Raw genomic sequence first — 19,029 nt, 5'->3', positions numbered from 1 at the left:
TTCCATTACACTGGATTTAGGTCAAACTGGCTGCTCGCACTCGCTCGCCAGTTCAAAGCATTTGATATTCTCTTTAAGGAATATTTTATAAAGTGCTTACTTAAAAAAAATTACATTTATTTTAAAAACATAGATAATTGTTCTTTTAAAACAGTAAAGAAACATTTAGAATACTCAAACGAGGGTTATCATCTAGGAGGCATTTCATTCTTTCAATCTTTTAAAATAAAAAACACATCAGTAAAAATTCGCAGTTACACTTAAAAATAAACAGAAATTTTATAAACTGACCTGCAATTTTAAAAATACTGCAGAAAAACTTTCTTTCTACTAATTACGATAAAGAATTAATATAACCTTTGCGTACATTAGAAGCCGATTGAAACGCCTCCACGTCAGGATTTTTATATTGTTAATTAGCGTGAATCACTAACTAGTATACTTTGTTCTTATTGCTTTGAGATTTGTAGTAATAATGGTACGTGTTTTGTTCGACAGCGGAGGTGCTGCTCTCCTACATGTTCTACAGATACAAGTTCCATTGGGATGACGTCATGTTCGGATCCTTCCTCGCATACAGGAATATCGTCAGTTTCCTTGGTAAGTTAGTGAACAATCATTTCAAACATTTAAGTAGTTATATCATACTAGCTTCCGCCCGCGACTCCGTTCGCGTGATATTATAATAATAAAAACAAAAGAAAGTAGCCTAAGTGTTCTTCCAGACTATCCTCTACAGCTATGCCAAATTTCATCCAGATCCGTCCAGCCGTTTAGGCTACAAACTCTAACAAACATCCATCAAAACTTTCACATTTATAGTATTAGTATGATTTAATCATTTAATTTAAAACCTATTCTGTATATTGACGCATATTATTGTCAGCTATTGCACTTAGAGCTCAGAACTTTCGATATCGGAAAACAGAGTTCATTTTCCAAACCTCAATTCGTATGACCGCTGATTGTAAACATGACTTGAAAGGACAACCAAATCAACGTGCTATAATAACGTAGTACCAAATCTATTCTTACTATTTTTATTTCAGGCACACTGTTAATTCTAACAGTATTGAAGCGACGCCTGCGTCTATCAGACGAAGTCGTGGGCGTACTGAGCTGCACTTCATACATGCTCGCAACATCGGGTCTTATGGCCGCTTCCACAACACTAGTCGTATTTCTTCGTAAGTATAACTACGACAAACCTGTGCTAATCTTTTAACTAATTTATACTTTTATACTAAGTAATGTAATAAAGCGCAAACACACACTACTTTGTGACGTAGGATGTCAGCAATCACAGCATATTTTTGAATAATTATTTCTTTAATAAAAACTCTACACGTACGACGCGCTTTAGGCTATACATTTTCACCCTATTGAACTTAAGGGGTAAACAAATTGAAACCAAACTGTCATGTGGGAAAGCGACCATAAACTATAAGCTGCCAACATTGAGGAAGCAAGGTTTTTATGGTAACGAAAATTTTGAAATTTGCAATTGATAATTTGACAAATTAAAACAACAAAATAAAGTTTTTTTTAATTTCATGCGGATGAAGAAGGGAACATATAGTTTATAATAAATATCGTTTGGCCTTTTTTGTAAAAGCTTGCAGTAATCATTTGTTTTCTGTTACAGTTCCTCTGATCGGTATAATAGCGCAGGGATCTCAAGTCGTGCAGCGGCCAATTCTCAACAGACAGATATTACCCACTGAACAAGGTATTGAACACAATGTTTTGTTAATAATATCAGTATAACTACAACTTTATAAAAGGTCATGGAAAAATGTTGTGATAACATTAACATAATTGGCTTGATAGTTATTAGTTATTTTATTGATTTGCTTGGTAAACTTTTATAAGTAACTTTGCAAATTTCGACAAAAATAGCTATATAGAAATACGTCTTATAGGTATATATCACTGTCAGTCAAAACTCTTGCGGTTAATAATTTATTCTATCACATTATAATAAGAAAAAGTATCACGTACCTTAATTGACAAAAACCACAACTGTTATTAACCATAACCTTAATAGTTATATTACGTTGTTTGAAAAATTATCACTTAAACATTATTATATTGCGCAGTTAGTCCACGATGTAACATAACCAAAAGTTATCTAGAATGCAATTTTAATTTCAGCGCAGATGACATAATGAATGAGTCAGTTTTACTTTGAGATTAATGTGATGTTTAACTTTGCATGCATCTAATGCTGCAAAGATTTCAATGACTAACTCTAAATCATTTAAAGGTTGCTTCCACATTCACTTAGTACAGATTTCTTTCACTAAAGCTACTAAAGCGACAAGGTGATCAAAAAATTCAATACGGTAGTAACTTTACAAATTAATATTTTCAGGTAAAATATATAGTGTATTAGGTGCAATGGAATCTGCAACACAGACGTTTTCGTCGCCTCTGTATTCATTGCTCTACACAAAAACAGTAGCCACAAGACCTGACGCGTGGCTGATACCCGGCATCATACTAGCTGTCTTCCAATTGCTTTCGTATGCGCTAACAAGAAGACTGGGCATCAAAACAACCAAAGACTTAGCTCAAGTTGAAAATAATGCTTCTGTACAATTGGGTAAATCTAAACAAAAGGACGAATCTCCTCCTAAAGAAGAACCAAACGGAACGCAAGTAGTTGGAGATGAGACTGTTATTAATAAGGTGTAGGTAATTTATATCGAATTATATTAAATTTATTTTTTATAAAACATGTACTTTTATTTATAACCTATATTGATTTAAGATGCCGCAGTTGGATAACGAAATAATAACTAGTTACTGTCGATTAAATCTTTATGCATCAAAGAAAATGCATCGAAAATCAGAAAAGTAAAAATATTGCAATTATATACCACATTTCCATCCAGGATTCTGTAACGGGCTGAATGTTCTGAATAATGCCCTACTTTATCACACCAAGCATTACAGTGACATCTTTTAAAAGTAAAAATTTACAAATTTGCCATTATTATTAGTATTGTGGAAAGTTTTTTTTTTACAATATAAGGTGGCAAATGAGCAAGTGGCCACCTAAATCCACCGAAATGGAAAGCGACCGCTGCCCATAAACATCCGCAATTGCAGATGCGTTGCCTACCCTTCATTGACGGAGGAGGAGACGCACATAAAGAGGACATTTCATGACAAAGCATAGGCATCTCCTCCACCGTCAAATCCACTTTTCCTTCCCATCCTTTTCTCTTAAGAAAACGGTGGAAAGGGGAAGGGACTAAAATTAGGCCTCCGGCACTACACTCATCAGACGCAACGCAGAATTTCTTCCACTTCACGTCTGTTTTCTGTGTGGTCGTGGTATTACACCGGGCGAGCCGGCCCATTCGTGCGAAGATGTTAAAGCGGGCTCTACCACTGTAAAAAATTGTGGAAAATTTTAGAATAAGAACATTCTATAAACATTTTCTTTATATTCGCGTGATAAAGTTGATGCATTAATCTGATATAATTCATATCTGGTGTGTTTTAATGGATTTTTGTGATATTTGAAAATGTTTTTATCATATTTGTTAAATCATACTATCCCTTCGTGTCAATTTCTCTATTTTTATAAGTCCTGTGACGTCACAACAGTCACAGTGCACAGTGAACAAAAAGGTAACTAATTTATTTAATCCAAAACCAATTAAATCCAATCGTAAAGTACCAAAACGTGGAAGATAATGACCAACCACCAAATAGTTGCCACGCGATAAATTTCTGAAGTAAAAAAAGCTTAACACCAATAAATCAGAATTAATCAATCATGTATAAGGTCATCAGATTACTTCATTAAAATGCACATGACAACTTTAACAAATCAATCATTGATACTAGCACCAGATGTGGGAATGTTACGAGATACATCGAAAAATCCTTTACATGTTGTATCCTAATGGTACTAATTAAAAAAAAAGTATTAAAAAATTGTAATTTAAACTACTTAAAAGACAAAAGTATTTGTAATAAATGAAATATAACTATGTATGTACAATTGCTTTTGTTGTAATTCATGGTTGAATGCTATAAAATCTGTTATTTTAGGTATAATTAATGCTTCGAGTATCAGTATTTAGATCCGTATCGACACAAATAAGGATTACTGCATTTATCAATTATCGCTTGCCAATTAAAATACTCGATTGCTATTAAATTGTACAGAGTTTTGATTTTAAAATTATCTATAATATATATTCACAATTTTTTCTTCAGACAATATCTTCTTTTTACAGACAGTCCTTGAATCATTTCGCTTACAGCATGAAAAAATTAATAATGAAGAGTCGAAACTTAAGAGCGTAGGCAATTTTTTATCTATCAGTTGATGTGTACAATCGAGTAAATTTCAATTATGTAGTTATATGCAGTACAACTGTTCCGTTACAACAGTAAAGTTATAGGCTGAGAGATGAGTTACTAAGACTGAAGTTTCGGCTTTATATCTATTATTATTATACGTGCATACTTAAATTACACGCCAATAAGGATTACTACAGATTTTAATATTGTTTATCGAGTGACATGAAGAATTTGATACGTGTTAGGTTGACGTGATGAGATAAACCACATGCTTTGATTTATTTTTAGGCATTTTTAATTTTATCACTATTGCAAATCTCTTTTTATGTCAATTTGGCGTCGAATCAACGGAAACATACGATCAGATTGTGTTTAGATCAGATAAGATGCAAGTATAAAAACACGCAACGCGAATTTATTGCTCATATTTTTAATTACTTTCATGTGTTTAATTACTTTCAAGTGATAAAACCAACAATCAATAAAATTAATTATGTAAGTATTGAAAGCCTATAATTCATTTTAAAATTAAAACAATTAGATTTGATTTATGGTTCCAATCACTCAGTTCAGTCTAATGAGTAACGGTGCTTTTACGGCAATATGTGGAAAAATTTAAATAAAATTTATTGTTCACAGAATGCAGCGCCCCAACATGGATCCTCGCGTGCCAGGTGCCCCTGTGCAATCCGGTGTCTTCTCTTCAAGACCTAATCCCTGCTTCGGGCCAAGACAGCACCCGCTATCACCTTGCTTTGGACCTTCTGCGGCACCGGCGAGACAACCCTTCACATCCAACCCTTGCTTCGCCCCCGCACCGACACTCAGAAAACCGAATCAAGACCCTAATTTACCACCTCGATACGGACCCTGTTTCTAAAACTATTATAAAATTTAATTATAATTGTAATTAGGAATCTCGACTTGTCTCGTCCGTCTCGGTTGTTTTGTAAATTATCATACATTTACCATATGAGCTGAAAGTTTAAATAAATATTTGTTTATAAATATTTTTTGCAAACAATAAACGATGAGAATTTGTTATGTTAAATATCTGTTACCAATAATATAATCTATGATACTTGATCCAGTATTTTTATATTAATATTATGCTTCATACCTGTACCTACCTTTAATTGTCCACGAGCGTAGGTAGCGACTTGTGTCTTATTATGGAGTGACTGTCATGTTATTGTATCATTCTGTATGCAAATATATCTATACAAGCTTCTTCCCGCATATCGAAGAGCTAAAAATATAGTAAATAGCTGTGTTATTCTAGACTTTGCTTTATACCTGTGTCAAATTTCATTGAGATCCGTTCGAAAGATACCAAACTTCCATTCTTCTATCCACTTACCTCAACTTTCGCATTTATAACATTTTTAATAATTTACAGTATAAACGATATAAAAACGATATCTTGATACTGATATTTGTCACAAGCGCTTAATGTGACATCAACGTGATCATTAGCAAAATTTCATGTAACAATCTAACAAAACGCTGAGGCTATCAGGATTACGGTGGAGAATTCAAGTTATAGTAGCAGACACTTAAAAAAAAAGGAACGTAAAATTATGTGCATCAGAGAGACATTATTTTTGTTTTGTTTTATCCTTCGCCAAATATCAAGAGGCTGACAAAATGTTTCAAAAACTATTAAAATTATCATTTGAGTGTATTAAGTATCGGGTATCTGCTTATAGTCTCAAATAGCATAGCGCCGCCCATTAAAAAATCGATATTCCGATACTAGTCTATCGTATAAATTACATGTAAGAAAATAATTATCTCTTGCGATATACAAAACAAAGAAAAAAAATGATGAATTACCAAAACAACGGTCACGTTGTAACACACTCGCATTGCGGCGTAATTAAAAAATGAGTAATAGATTTCATTAGTTGTTTATTTAATCTGTTTCCATTATTTAACCTCTCGTGTAAGACCAAATTACCGTCCCTCGCGTTGGGTTAAAACATTGGGTTATAGGGATAGTGAACATGTACGTGTTTGAAAAGTGCTATTTCTAACATCTAAATATACTTTTTTTATGTTTTTTTTTCTGGCTATTCAATATTTTCAGTTCTGTTTTAGCCTGTGTATGCAATTTCGGTTATGTAATTAAACAAGCCAACTGATAACCGTCGTTCCAAAATATTCCACATTGAAGATAATCAATAAATTACACATTATGATACAGTTGTTGTGTAATGTACTGTTATGAAAAAAACGCAGAGGAAAACGATCATTCCTGAATATCATCGCTTAGTAACGAACTTCAGACGTACGAAACAATCGATTCAATCTATTTATAACCATATTTATTTTATCACTGAGGATTATGTTAATGCGATATTTTTGTTTCAGAACAATTTATTTTTAGAAACATCATAACGGAAACAGACATCAGATTATAAATATAAACATGATAAGGTGAGGTATAAATACTGAGCAAAAAAACTACACATGACAGTTTTGTGACAAGCTTCTGTTGTACGTAGCAAGCAGCGCTCTTTGCAAATTACGGATTTTATTATAACAAAAAGTAAGTGTAAAGTAACGCCTTCTATTCTCAATATTAGATTTTTAGAGCAATATGTTATGTTATTAATGAATTTCTAAAACAATTGGATATTACAGAATATTTACTAATTTCAATTTTTTTTCTAGGATGCAACGCAACCCCATGTCTAACGGTATGCCCTGTGCATTTGTATTTGGGCCCAATAGATCTCCAGTGGCACCTAACCCTTGTGCCCCTCAAGGACAACGGTTCTCTCCCTGCTTCGGCCCTGCACCCATGAGCTCAAATTTACCAACGAATAACACCTGTTTAGTATCAGCCGCCAGTCTAAGGAGACCCCCGGCGAGGCCTCAGGGGCCTAATAGATTTGGACCGTGCTTTTAGAATATAAGTCATACCCATTATTTAGAAGAATCTCATTACCTTAAGGCTTTGTAATATTTAAGTAATTAAATTTTTAATAAAATTAAATAATATACTGCCATACAAATGTATTTTTATTTTTTATTTACTACACTAACGATTTTATCGATGGTGTTTCGTGATCCTTAACAAAATGTATTATTTTTTCATAAACCGATAATTTTATTACATTCTTGTATATATTATACCATCACTCTATCGTAGAACAATGACAGTAACAGACTCACTTATAAAGATATAAACTGTAGAAAAAGCTAAAAAAAACATGTCAGAGTGACGAGCGGTTTGTAGAATTCAATTCCGAAGGCAGAACTTATACACGGTAACTATACTCAATTGTGAGTGTGCGTATGTCGGAGATAAAAAAAGCAATCGTGTAACATTAAAAACACCAACCTTTGTTGACTACCATCATTAATGAAAACTGCACAACACGATTTACATGTTAACCAATTGATTTTACAATTACAAAGCTCATCGTTCCATTCAAATACAACTGTCATCTGTCATTCGATCGCCAACTTGACATCAATAATGCCCGATGCACATTCAGCCAGTATTCAAAATTATTAATGGCCAGTAACTTTATTCGTTCAAAGAGTATCAATCATTTCGCGCTGTTAAACATGAGACGTCTTTTACTATAGCATCAAAATGACATGTTCTAACAAACTGAAGTCCTAATTAAAAATAAGGGAAAAGAAAGCATCAAAATAATGGGCTTCTACTAGATAAATGTTATCTTATTATGTTTTAAAATATACACCTACGTTAAACTAGTATAGAACTACGTGAAATGTATTATAGTGCCTGCTGTATCTTGTTGTGGAGAGAAATAATTTTTTTTGTTTTTGAGACGTTTTAATGATGAGAATCTCGAAAAATTTTGAAGTAACTAAAATGGTTTTTTAATTTGCATTTTTTAATTTTGACAGATAGCTGATGTTTTTATAACGTAAAATAACCAGTGTTTAATAGTTTTTATAAATCTGCAGAAAAAAATAAGTTGTAATTGATAGTTTAATTTAAATAAATTGTTGAAGTTGCATTTTCGACTTGATTTGAAAAATCTTGAAATCATGATTACTCAAAAATTATGCACGTGGGGGTCAAAATTATCATAAATGAACCCTTCTATTACCTCTTAGCGGGAATACGTTAAATTATCAATAATTCTGTATATCTATACTATTATAATAAATCGTAAACACACACTTCTTTGTTGCCTAAGATGTCAGCAATTACAACATTTTTATGAATAATTCTTTTTTTAATAAAAAGCTCTATTCTTATCACGCTTTAGGCTATATATTTTCACGCCATTATACGTAGGGGGGAAAATCTTAATGTGGGAAAAATACCATAAGTTGCTGCCAACATCAAGGAAGGAAGATTGCCAAGATTTGTCATGTTATGCGTTTTTGTCATTTGCTGTTGATAATTTGACGAATGTAAACAATAAAATTTTCATAATTTCATGCGGATGAAGCCGCACGGGTACAGTTAGGGTATTATTATAAGTAGACGAAATAGTTATACTTGGAAAAGTTATTTATCCTAATCCTAATTCCCAAATAAAATTAATCTTTACCAAAACTTTATTTATGAGAAATTAAACACTATGATTCGAGATAATTAAAGTTTTTACTAGAAACACTCAGATAAACAAGATAATTTACAAAAAATAATGATTATTCATAATTGATATTTTTTGGTGTTTTAAATTTTTTCCTCGAATGTTATCGTTGAAAATAACGGCGAATGTTATCTTATCCGATATATTATGAATCTTGAAACATTTGATAGTTATACTAAAAAAAACCTAAGATAGCTATTATGAAATACAAAAAGTTACGATTTGACTATATCGAATTGAACAAACTACCAACTAACTTGTAAGTTTGATTTAAAAATAGCTACGTAAAGTAAAGTAACTTTAAAAATTTGATAAATTTTGGTATATTTGCTGTAAGATGCACAATACACGATAGGTTGATTTTTAAGCGTGCAAATGCACGTAGAAAATGGATACATTGAATTATGAACTCGTTACTAATATTGTCACCTATTAGTTTACCCGATAACAAAAGAACAACAAAGAAATGATCAATTGTTTTATTTTTAACTTCAGTATTATTATTATTAATTCTATTTTCGCAACAGATCAGCTTTGTAAGATTGTGCGACTGATAATATGTCTGTATAAATACTGGTCTGTACTTTATTTCTGCCATACAAGAGACATCCGCTAAAGCTCGAAAGGTCCATAGTTTGTTGAGTTTTGTGTGACTCTAAGAGCAAGTTTCTAGATTGAATTTATTCAGTTTTAATTTAAATCCAAGTGAGTACGCATATATAAGTGATACTTCGCCTATTTTATTCTATTCATAAAAGTAAAGTTAAGTAATGTAATAAAAATGTTAACAATTTAATTGCAGGATGTACTTTCCGGTTTCTCGTCCTTCAGCCAATAGACATTCAGTAAGACCTGACCCTTGCTTCGGGCCAGGCTTTCAACGATATAACACAGGCCCAGTCTACTCTCAGACTGTACAGATCTCTGCATCTCCAAGCCCTTGTTTTGGACCTCCAGCACAAACAACACAAGGACAAAACTCTTGCTTCGTCTCCGCTGCTGCGATTCATAATTCAATAAGAAGAACAAATTTAGGAAATCAAAATCGTTTCTGTCCTTGTTTTTTATAAACATATCTTTGTATTATTCATAAGAACTGTAATCTCAATTTATTAGCTTAATTAAAGTTATAATTATTTATTAAACCCTTTTTTTATTTATTACTGCTCATTCTTCGAAAAGGAACTATGTTTTATTAAATTGTTCTTTAACCTTGGCAAAATAGAAGAAGTACGTAAATAAAACAACGTTCCAAATTGGTTACAAGTCTTGGTGTCTTCAATGGAAGAATGGAAGTTAACTTGTACGACCCCTATCAAAACTATTTTATCATTTACTAAGCAATGCAACTTAAATTACCCTGTTGATACTTAAGTATATATTTATCCCTACAATGTCCTTGAAATTGATGTTAATGATAAAACGCTGGATAATATAAATAAGCATGTATGTACCATTCTATATAAATCGCAATCTTATCTCGTTGTATTTATTGTGGTTTAAACTTTAAACATACGCAGATTGGTTAAAGTTAGTGTTAAAATTGTTTATTTCTTATATAGTTACTAATTACAAAATTTCTTCGGCATAATTTAACTACTTGATTTGGAAAAATGTAAGTAGAAAAATGTTTTTTAACATATATAATTGTTAAAAACATTTTTCTTTTATAATGTTTTTTAATAATTAGTAAGACTCGAATTTGGATAAATTAACAACAAGCTTTGCAAGTTAATTCGAAAAAAATGGTTAACATCACAATATACCAATAGACCTTCTTACGTTGGTTTTGCTTATTTCGTTAGTCGCTGGTGGACGGATGTGCAAGCACGTACATGTAGTGATAGGATGACGGCCCAAAGACAATATCCAAACACGGACAAAATAACCACATGACAGGAAAATCCTCATCAAAACAAATGCGCTCATGACTTAAAGTGAGCACTCATATCACATATCATTTTCGTAGATAGCAGTTGAGTGCGTGATTCGCGTAAAGCTTGGTGTTTCAATACATAATAATTGATATTAAAAATCAAAATAAACATTCCAGAATGCCACGGGAACCAGTGAAACATTTACAAGTACCACAAGTAAGAATTAGTGAAATCCGAAGAAAATCAGAGGGATCAACTGGCAAGAAACTAGCGACACTTTTTTCTCCAACGCTAAACGGAACAGATTGGAACAGTTTCTTTCCTAACTTCACCATAACTAATGAACGCAGACATAGTCATAGAGCACAAAATCCTAGAGCATTTCATAATTATGATCCAAGGTTTTAAATTGAAAATTATGTAACAATAATCTGTTATTACCAGCTCTACACGAAATGTGACTAAACACTCAAATATGGGAATACAAATAAATGTGAAACAGATATTTAATAACGTTGTTTTCTTTTTAATATAAGTGGTAACTTCTAAAGAATATATCCTTTTTGAATACACTTACTTTACTTGACATTTGCTACTCAAAACTCATAGTCTACAAGAGGCGTCAGATCTAATTGGAGGCAGGTTCATCACGGTTAGTGACTCGTGCGGTGTTAGATGCGTAGAAATGTTAAATTGCATCATTTGGAAACAATAACCTACTTACCAACACACATGACTCACATTTAGTATCTGCCAAACTATTATTGTCTTTTATCTACGTATGTGAATAATACAAGGAATTGTACTTTATCGTGATCCTTAACTATAAGTGAACGATTATTTCTTACTCACTGATTAATCTATAATCTTTGAACGATGCTATTTTGCCGTTTCCGATATCATTTTAAATGAAAGCGGAAATTACGAAATAAGTCGGAATGTAATAATTGTTGCCATGTCGATATGGTTAAGTTTTTATAATATCTGGAAAAGGTCTTTCACCAGATCAGATTCAAAGCTCTTTTACACAATGAACAAGTACAAAAAAGGCAAAATTTTACAACAAACAAAAAGTTTTTATTGTTTTATCCGCCTTTCGTCTTATGGTTAACAACCACCCATTTCATTTGTCTTTCCCAAAGGCGTTTATTAAAAGTGCCATTTTTATGCAAAAAACGTAACATAATTAACGCTATAAGTTCGATAAATAATTGATTTGTACGTTGCATTAATGTAAGGCGATTTATTATAATTTCAACCAGACGATGGTTTCGGAAAGTTGATGAAATGTAATTGATCGGATTTTCACGTCAAAAAAAATTAAAATGTTTACGAGATCATTCTTATCTATAAGGATTAATAACAATGAAGAAAGTCGCAATAAAAATGTGATTAGTTTTATTTTTAGCTTTTATATCGCTAAGCCTAGATTATTCTGGATTGATAAAGTTCTTAAAATAAACACTGAACACGCTTCTAAGTTGATCAGATGAACTCTACAGATAACGCGTTTGTATAAATACTGCTCATACGGTTGTGTGTGCTGTAGTACAAGATACGACCGCTAGAGTTCACAAGTGCTTCTTCTAGTAGACAAATCGATTCTTTTTTGTTTTACTATTACCAAGCGATTTATTCATAAGAAAAGTAAGTAGAAAAACTACTTCTTTTTTAATAACTAATCACATTTCTACAAAAAATAACTCTCAAATTTTACAAATTCTTATTTGACAGCGTCTTTTAAAACTACTTCTGGTAATGTCTATTGCCTAGTATTCTAGTTTAAAATATCTAACTACAAATTTCTAGCAATTTCGTAGTCTTTTAAAAATAATTAATAATTTATTTCTTTCAGGATGCAGAGTTCTATGAATTCCCACACAACTAGAGCCAGGCAGTATGCAGTCGGACCAAGCCCCTGCTTTGGCCCACCACCGTACGTTCGGTACTCGCCCTGTACAGTACCGGTGACTCCGACACACCAATGGACGGCACCTATGGCACCCATGCAAAATCCTTGCTTAATGTCTGCTGCGTCTATACGCAATTCAGTACAAAGGACCAACATGACATCGACAAAACGATACGATCCATGCTTTTTATAAATTCAAATTAACGACTCTACTTGCTCTTTAAAACCGAATCTCAAAATGTTGCGACTAACTTATTTTATTTTTTTAAGTCTTGGTTAATTTGTTTTATATTTTTTAATAAATAAGTTTAAAAAAAAAACTACATTTTGTTTCTTTAAATAATTACCCCTTCAGTAGCATTATGATATAACATTATCAAAAAGGACATTTCGATATCGCTGTTATTTCATTTATCTGATAATTAAATTGCTCTCTAATGTTAAAAAACAACGCGTGAACGCTGTTATGTCTCGAATACAAAGTCAAGGAGTTTTTTGTTATAACAATACTGCACCTATGTAACACGTATAACAACTGTGGAAATATTAACTAGGCAAAATGAATCTCTAATCATACTTAACTTATTAATATTATAAATGCGAAAGTTAAGATGGTTGGATGGATGTTTGTCGGAGTTTGTATACTAAACGGCTGAACGGACTTCTATGAAATTTGGTATAGATGTAGAGTATAATATGGAAGAACACATGGGCTACTTACTTTTTTTTTAATTTCACGCGGACGGGGTCGCGGGCGAAAGCTAGCAATATTATAAAAAGGAAAGATTTGTATTTATAAAAAAAATGTATATCTAATATAAAAATAAATCAAAAAACTACTGGGCCGTTATCAAAAATTTTTTTACCATTCAAAATATAGGCTAGTCATTTTTTTGCTATTCATAAATTTCGCGTCGACGAAGTCGCGAGCTACAGCAAGTGCACAAAGTTTTGCTAATAGTATGTCTAGTCAATTCTGCGCAATCATAAGAATGTCCAAACACGTGAATTGATATGTTATACAATAAAAGTGCGAAATTTACTTTTACATAAAAGGGATTAAACTAATGATTCCAATAACATTTTATAGCACAATAAACTTTCATTTGTTTTATTTTTAGTGACAAATGTTACTATTTTTAGATTTTACATTTATTGACTTGATAAACATTTAAAAAAAAACCTTAATACAAGGACTATATCGAATAATGATTTTAAATAGTCTGAATTTGAACTGTGTAAAACTCGAATTTAATTTCGAGACGACCGAATATTAAAAATGAAACTTTTTTATTTTATACATCTTATCTTCATCACTAGCGCCATCTATTGCTGAAAAGGCTTTATATTACATATATCGTTACGAGGATTGTGTTATTTATTACTGTAATGCTATCAAGCTACCAAATGTTCAACGTAGAGGGCACTAGAATTTATTACTTGTTTTGGTATGGATTTTTAAGATAAGTTGTTTGAAGAAAGGAAAGCAAACAAGAGGGTAATGAGTTAGAATGTAGATTGTTACAACTGTAGAAAAAAAAACGAAGAAAGTTACATTGCACACTAAGGTTAATGTTTCAGAAAGAAGTAAATTAAGATATGACGGCTGACAGAGGTGTAAGAATAGTAGTGAAATCTGTGACCCTAAGTAGAAAATTATTCGTTAACCAGTAAATAGTTGTGTTAGATATTTCGACACAAATGACTTCCTTTAAAATATAGACGGACGGCCATATTAACAATGATTATAAATTACTTTAAAACACACAAACTGCACTTCAATGCGACAACGCAAATATATCGAACGTTCCGTGGTGACGACTAGTAAAACTGCGACTATTTATTAACACTATTCCTTTCGTTTCCTTATATTTTCCTAACAATATTGTTGTTTTAAATAAAGATAAATGTATTGATAAATAGCACAGATTAACAAATAACTTTTAAGAATACAGAATGGATAAAAAATAATTAAAAAGCTAACAGTTGCTTGTAATTTATGGCTAAAAATCAATACTCAAGTCTTGTATCTATTATATTAAATCTTATCTGTGTAACTAAATATCAAGATCCATTGAGCCGATCAGGACCTTACATTCTAAGATGCATCCATCTTAAATTTATAATATTAGTGAAATTACTGAATACGTTACGTCATTTCATCAAAGTTACATTTCACATGTTTCCTGACAAAGAAAAATAATTAACAGAAACGATTACACCGTTGTTTTTAACGCTTAATTTATTTTATGCATCTGCTTTATCAAGTCTTTATCGAATTACATCTATTAAAATAATTGTTGAAGATGTACTATACAGTATGTAGGCGTTTTGTGACGTAAAAAGCTAAGAGAAGTGTCTGTTAAGATAATCTCCTAGATATGATGAATGGCATGACTTCCTAAAATAATAAAGTGGGATTCCCTATCACTAGAATTGTTTTCAGTCTTCGCTGTTATATTTCACATATAAATTATATCTATATAAACAAAAAAATAGTTGTTTAATGTTTTGTTATGGACAAAAAGTTTTAATAGGAACACATAATGTTTTTAGAGGAAATAGATTTGGAAAATATCGCGAAAGACTTTTTCATTTTTCTTACTTAATCACAGATTCCAGTTTAAGGTTTATTAATTTTTTAATTATTTAGTCTTAAAGATTTTGATCGGATAAAAATCTACTAACTCTTTAATGTTTTACTATCTTCCTAAATTAAAACTAAACAAGACTAAACTAAAGTCTACGAACATACAGACGAACCATATCGATTTACTTGTATATAGATGCGATTATTTATTTTGCGTCTATTATCATATCAATTGTGAATCCCAAATTTCAAGTGTGGAAATTCCGCATTTGGAAGATGACAGATAATTTAACAAATCTTACATTCTACGTGTATTTATAAACAGAACAGTCGAAGCTGACTTTATTTCGTGCAGGCCTTTTGTAGAAGCACCTTCGGAGAAATATTCAAAGGTAAAGATTTTTTTAATTGTAACTGCAGCCGATTCTAGCGTAAAATAGTTGGTCATATATTTAAAAAAATAGCAAAGTTTGCCACATGTAAATAATGTTTAACATTCTTTTTTATTTTTTCTAAACTGTAATTACAAAACCAACTGTAATTTAAAGTTTATTAGACAAGTTAATATCATTTATTCCTTAATGTAATTAAAATTTACCTAAGAGTAATAATTTATCTATTATGAAGATGAAGATGCATATAGCAATGGCATAAACATTAACCGTAGGTTATTACAAATTTGTTAAAAACTTCACAAAAACTATATTTTGCCATAATTACACCTTAATTTAATCGAAATTCATTAAAAAGTGATTTTTTTTTCTCTAAACAAGTACATTTCTACTCTTTGCCGTTGTTATTTTTTATGTGCTTTGCACTTTTATTTTAAGGCGTCACGTGCGTTTGGCCAGTTCTACCTTTTTGACAAGTTTAACCTCTTTGGTAGTAATCTTAGTAGTCATTTTGTTTTAGAAAATAGAATTGAAATCGTAATTAATCGTAAAATTTATTTACTCAAAACGGGTGTGTTTTTGTTTCTTTTTAGGTAACTTTAACCACCGTTAGTGTTTGCATTTATGAGAAGGAAATTGTTTGATTTATTTTTATTAATATGACATGCCTTTTTTCAGATATGTCGGCTCCCAAAGAAAACAAAGACCGCAAGCCGTACCCGCCGCCGTACGAAATACCTCATCCACCGCCAGATTCTAACAACGGAACACGATCAAATGCCTGACCACCACACCACATAAATAGTGAGCCATTAGACTAGTATACGTGTATAGTATACGTCTAGTATGGGATGAACTACCACGCCTCTATTGCTAAACTTGCACACTTTGAGGAAAAATCAAAAATAAAATCTATTCGTGTTAGTACTAAGTAACCTTGCTTACCAATTTCTGGTAAAAGCACTTCGAGGACAAGATTCGCTTCGAGAGTTAAACCTGTAGCATAGATTTAATATCTGCATACAGCGGACGCAAGAAGAATGTTATTGTAATTTTTATATTATGTTATGTTTTTTTAGGAAAGTTATATTTGAACTTGTATGTAATGTATAAAACTTTAATATATTTATGCAAATAAGTCATTTGTTTCATTAGCCTCATTTTTAGAGCGTGCGCACACCTGCAACTGAAACTAAACAATCTCACAACTAGGCACACTACTCCATTTTTAGTTGTGCAACTAAACAGTTGCATTTACTGCGAAACAATCGACAATCGCATAACAGTTGTGCGTAGTTTAGTCAAAGATGTGCGCACTCTTAACTTAAATAACTACTTCAATATCAATTCGCAAAGCACCGGAGTTTCAACATGCGTAAAATGGCTTTCGTATGTTCGAGAACATACTAAACATAACCTAACAAAAGTCAAACTTATAGTGCCAATATCTTCCTATGTACCGATATAAATTGTACCTTGTATAAGTGCTATAAAAGGTGCATCCCAAAATCCAACATGTTTCTCATAATTGCTTTTGTGTATTGATTACAACAGCAAAACCACATTAAACTTTTCACCGAATACACGACTAAGTAGGTCGTAAATTGTTAATTGAAAATATCCTTATTTTTTTTAAGATAGCAGTAAGGAGAAAATCAGTTGTTTTGTCCACTCCAAAACAATTGATTGAGTATAATACTATAGGTAATTACGCTGACGATGGTCCGCAGTATGTTAGAGTAGTTGAGATGGAACAAGTTGCACGCTGTAAACTGAACCCGGTTTGTAGAGACCAGCTGTTTGAACGTCGTCATCAGGTTTCTTCTAGATTGATCTGAAATGTTACTACCTTTTTATCAACTATGTAAAAGGATCACAAGATGAATAAGAGATAAACTAATTTTCTATTTTCATTGGTTCGACTCTACCAAAATTTAGTGGTTTACTAAATTTTTAACATAATATTAACGTATTATAACATAAAACTTACCACATTTAAAATTAATCAGATATTTCATAATTAGTACTTCGGTTTGTTCGACTTCTTTAGTCATTTGTTCATTAACATAACAGCATATGTAGTACCATAAATAAAGCTGAGCAACCTTCGCAACGACGAGCCAAGAGGTTTTCTGCAATATTCAGCGCAATTAAGTATGTTTAATAGTTAGTTTGATTTAATAAGTTTGTTAAGTAGTTTTAATAGTTTATATTAAAACATCTATGAAGTAAGATTCTGTAAATTTAGTACACAGTAATTTATTAAGTGATTACAAAACATGTTTGATAATTAACGCCTTCTGTTTTACGATAGGCAAATAATGTTTCATGCATTTTCTTATCCTGCTATTATTTATCCTTTCTATAGTTTTTTTTAATATTTTTATAAACATTGTACCATTATCCACATTTAAGTAAATGATGTATCTCACCTCCATTACAATTATTATTGTAACACCAATGATTGCACTTGAAAACATTAACCATACAGTAAAGAATACCTAAAACAAATTTATTATAGGTTATTTCTTCGTAATTGCTATAAAGTAAACATAGTATACAATATCATTTACCTGAGTACCGTGGTTAATCTCCAACAAACGCACACAGGTAGCAATATTGTCGTAATTATGACAAAGTGATTTTATATCAATATACTCAGAACTCATTTCAATAAAGGTTATCTTCGCTTTTAAAAAATAAACAACTGAACGTTTTCTTGTAAATTTTTCATCATTCAATATTGATACGTTTTCAGTACACATTTCTTCATTAAAACTTAATATTTGGGATAATTTAAAGTTGATAGCCTTTAAAAAAGCTAGGAGAAGACACAGATGAACAATTAAATGCGTCACAGTCAAAAATAAAGGAATCTTGAAGATAAATACGTATGGACGGTAGCCAAAAATAAATTCACTTATTATCGAAATTAAAAACAATACAGATAAGAATCCAATCCATAGATGCAATTTGTAGGAGAACATTCTAGCACTAACGTTGTCTATTTTGAGCCCAAAAAATATATTACGTACAATATTATAAATCTGAACAAAAACTTCATCATCACTTAATAATTCCAGAACAATAATTATTATATTAACTATTAAATTATTAATTCCGTCAACATCTGGTAGATTATGTTTCAGGTCTAGATAATTGTTAAAATTAACAAAAAAGAAATAACCAGAAGTTGTAAGACCTATAATCAATAATGACCATAGTACTAACAATAGTCTGTAGATAGATTTTTTAGTTTCGTTGGTAATATCAAAAGGTTTTCTCAATCCGAAAACAGTATAAAGGAAATTGTAAAAGCGGAAATATTTGTAAAACATCTTACACG

At 31.4% G+C, this 19,029-nt stretch overlaps 2 protein-coding genes and 2 long non-coding RNA genes across 4 annotated transcripts in view; 3 read left to right on the top strand and 1 right to left on the bottom strand.

Annotated features, from left to right (window-relative positions):
- The window catches only part of LOC106104124 (proton-coupled folate transporter-like), an 8,736-nt gene extending 6,004 nt beyond the window's left edge, over positions 1-2,732 (top strand). The window contains exons 6-9 of the mRNA XM_013284075.1: positions 499-600; positions 1,050-1,187; positions 1,646-1,729; positions 2,375-2,732. Coding sequence (XP_013139529.1) covers positions 499-600; positions 1,050-1,187; positions 1,646-1,729; positions 2,375-2,697 — 647 coding nt within the window. The 3' untranslated portion in view covers positions 2,698-2,732. The remainder of the gene's footprint in view (positions 1-498; positions 601-1,049; positions 1,188-1,645; positions 1,730-2,374) is intronic.
- A 2,046-nt stretch (positions 2,733-4,778) lies between these two features.
- LOC106104158 lies at positions 4,779-5,442 on the top strand. Its single transcript, XR_001225651.1, has 2 exons — positions 4,779-4,818; positions 4,963-5,442. It is a non-coding gene; the product is annotated as an uncharacterized LOC106104158 (long non-coding RNA).
- Positions 5,443-6,765: 1,323 nt separating this feature from the next.
- Positions 6,766-7,149, top strand: LOC106104169. The gene is made up of 2 exons (XR_001225656.1): positions 6,766-6,874; positions 7,000-7,149. It is a non-coding gene; the product is annotated as an uncharacterized LOC106104169 (long non-coding RNA).
- An 8,869-nt stretch (positions 7,150-16,018) lies between these two features.
- LOC106104156 lies at positions 16,019-18,435 on the bottom strand. Its single transcript, XM_013284110.1, has 4 exons — positions 18,257-18,435; positions 18,116-18,184; positions 17,674-17,815; positions 16,019-17,517 (listed from the first exon to the last, which is right to left on the bottom strand). The coding sequence occupies exons 1-4, from the start codon at positions 18,350-18,352 to the stop codon at positions 17,339-17,341; spliced, it is 486 nt and encodes a 161-aa protein (XP_013139564.1). The 5' UTR covers positions 18,353-18,435; the 3' UTR covers positions 16,019-17,338.
- Positions 18,436-19,029: the final 594 nt, after the last annotated feature.

Source organism: Papilio polytes, unplaced genomic scaffold (genome assembly GCF_000836215.1).
Source record: "Papilio polytes unplaced genomic scaffold, Ppol_1.0 DF823691.1, whole genome shotgun sequence".
Taxonomy (NCBI): domain Eukaryota; kingdom Metazoa; phylum Arthropoda; class Insecta; order Lepidoptera; family Papilionidae; genus Papilio; species Papilio polytes.
The sequence above is the reverse complement of the archived record's forward strand: the minus strand, read 5'-3'. Positions and strand labels throughout refer to the sequence as shown.

What these genes read in the sequence shown, in the direction of transcription:
- LOC106104156 (XM_013284110.1), bottom strand. Translation starts at nt 18,352, where the DNA reads ATGAGTTCTGAGTATATTGATATAAAATCACTTTGTCATAATTACGAC. An exon ending in AGATTAACCACGGTACTCAG is followed by an intron (nt 18,185 to 18,256) that starts GTAAATGATATT and finishes AATTTGTTTTAG; the next exon opens with GTATTCTTTACTGTATGGTT. An exon ending in CAATAATAATTGTAATGGAG is followed by an intron (nt 17,816 to 18,115) that starts GTGAGATACATC and finishes TGAATATTGCAG; the next exon opens with AAAACCTCTTGGCTCGTCGT.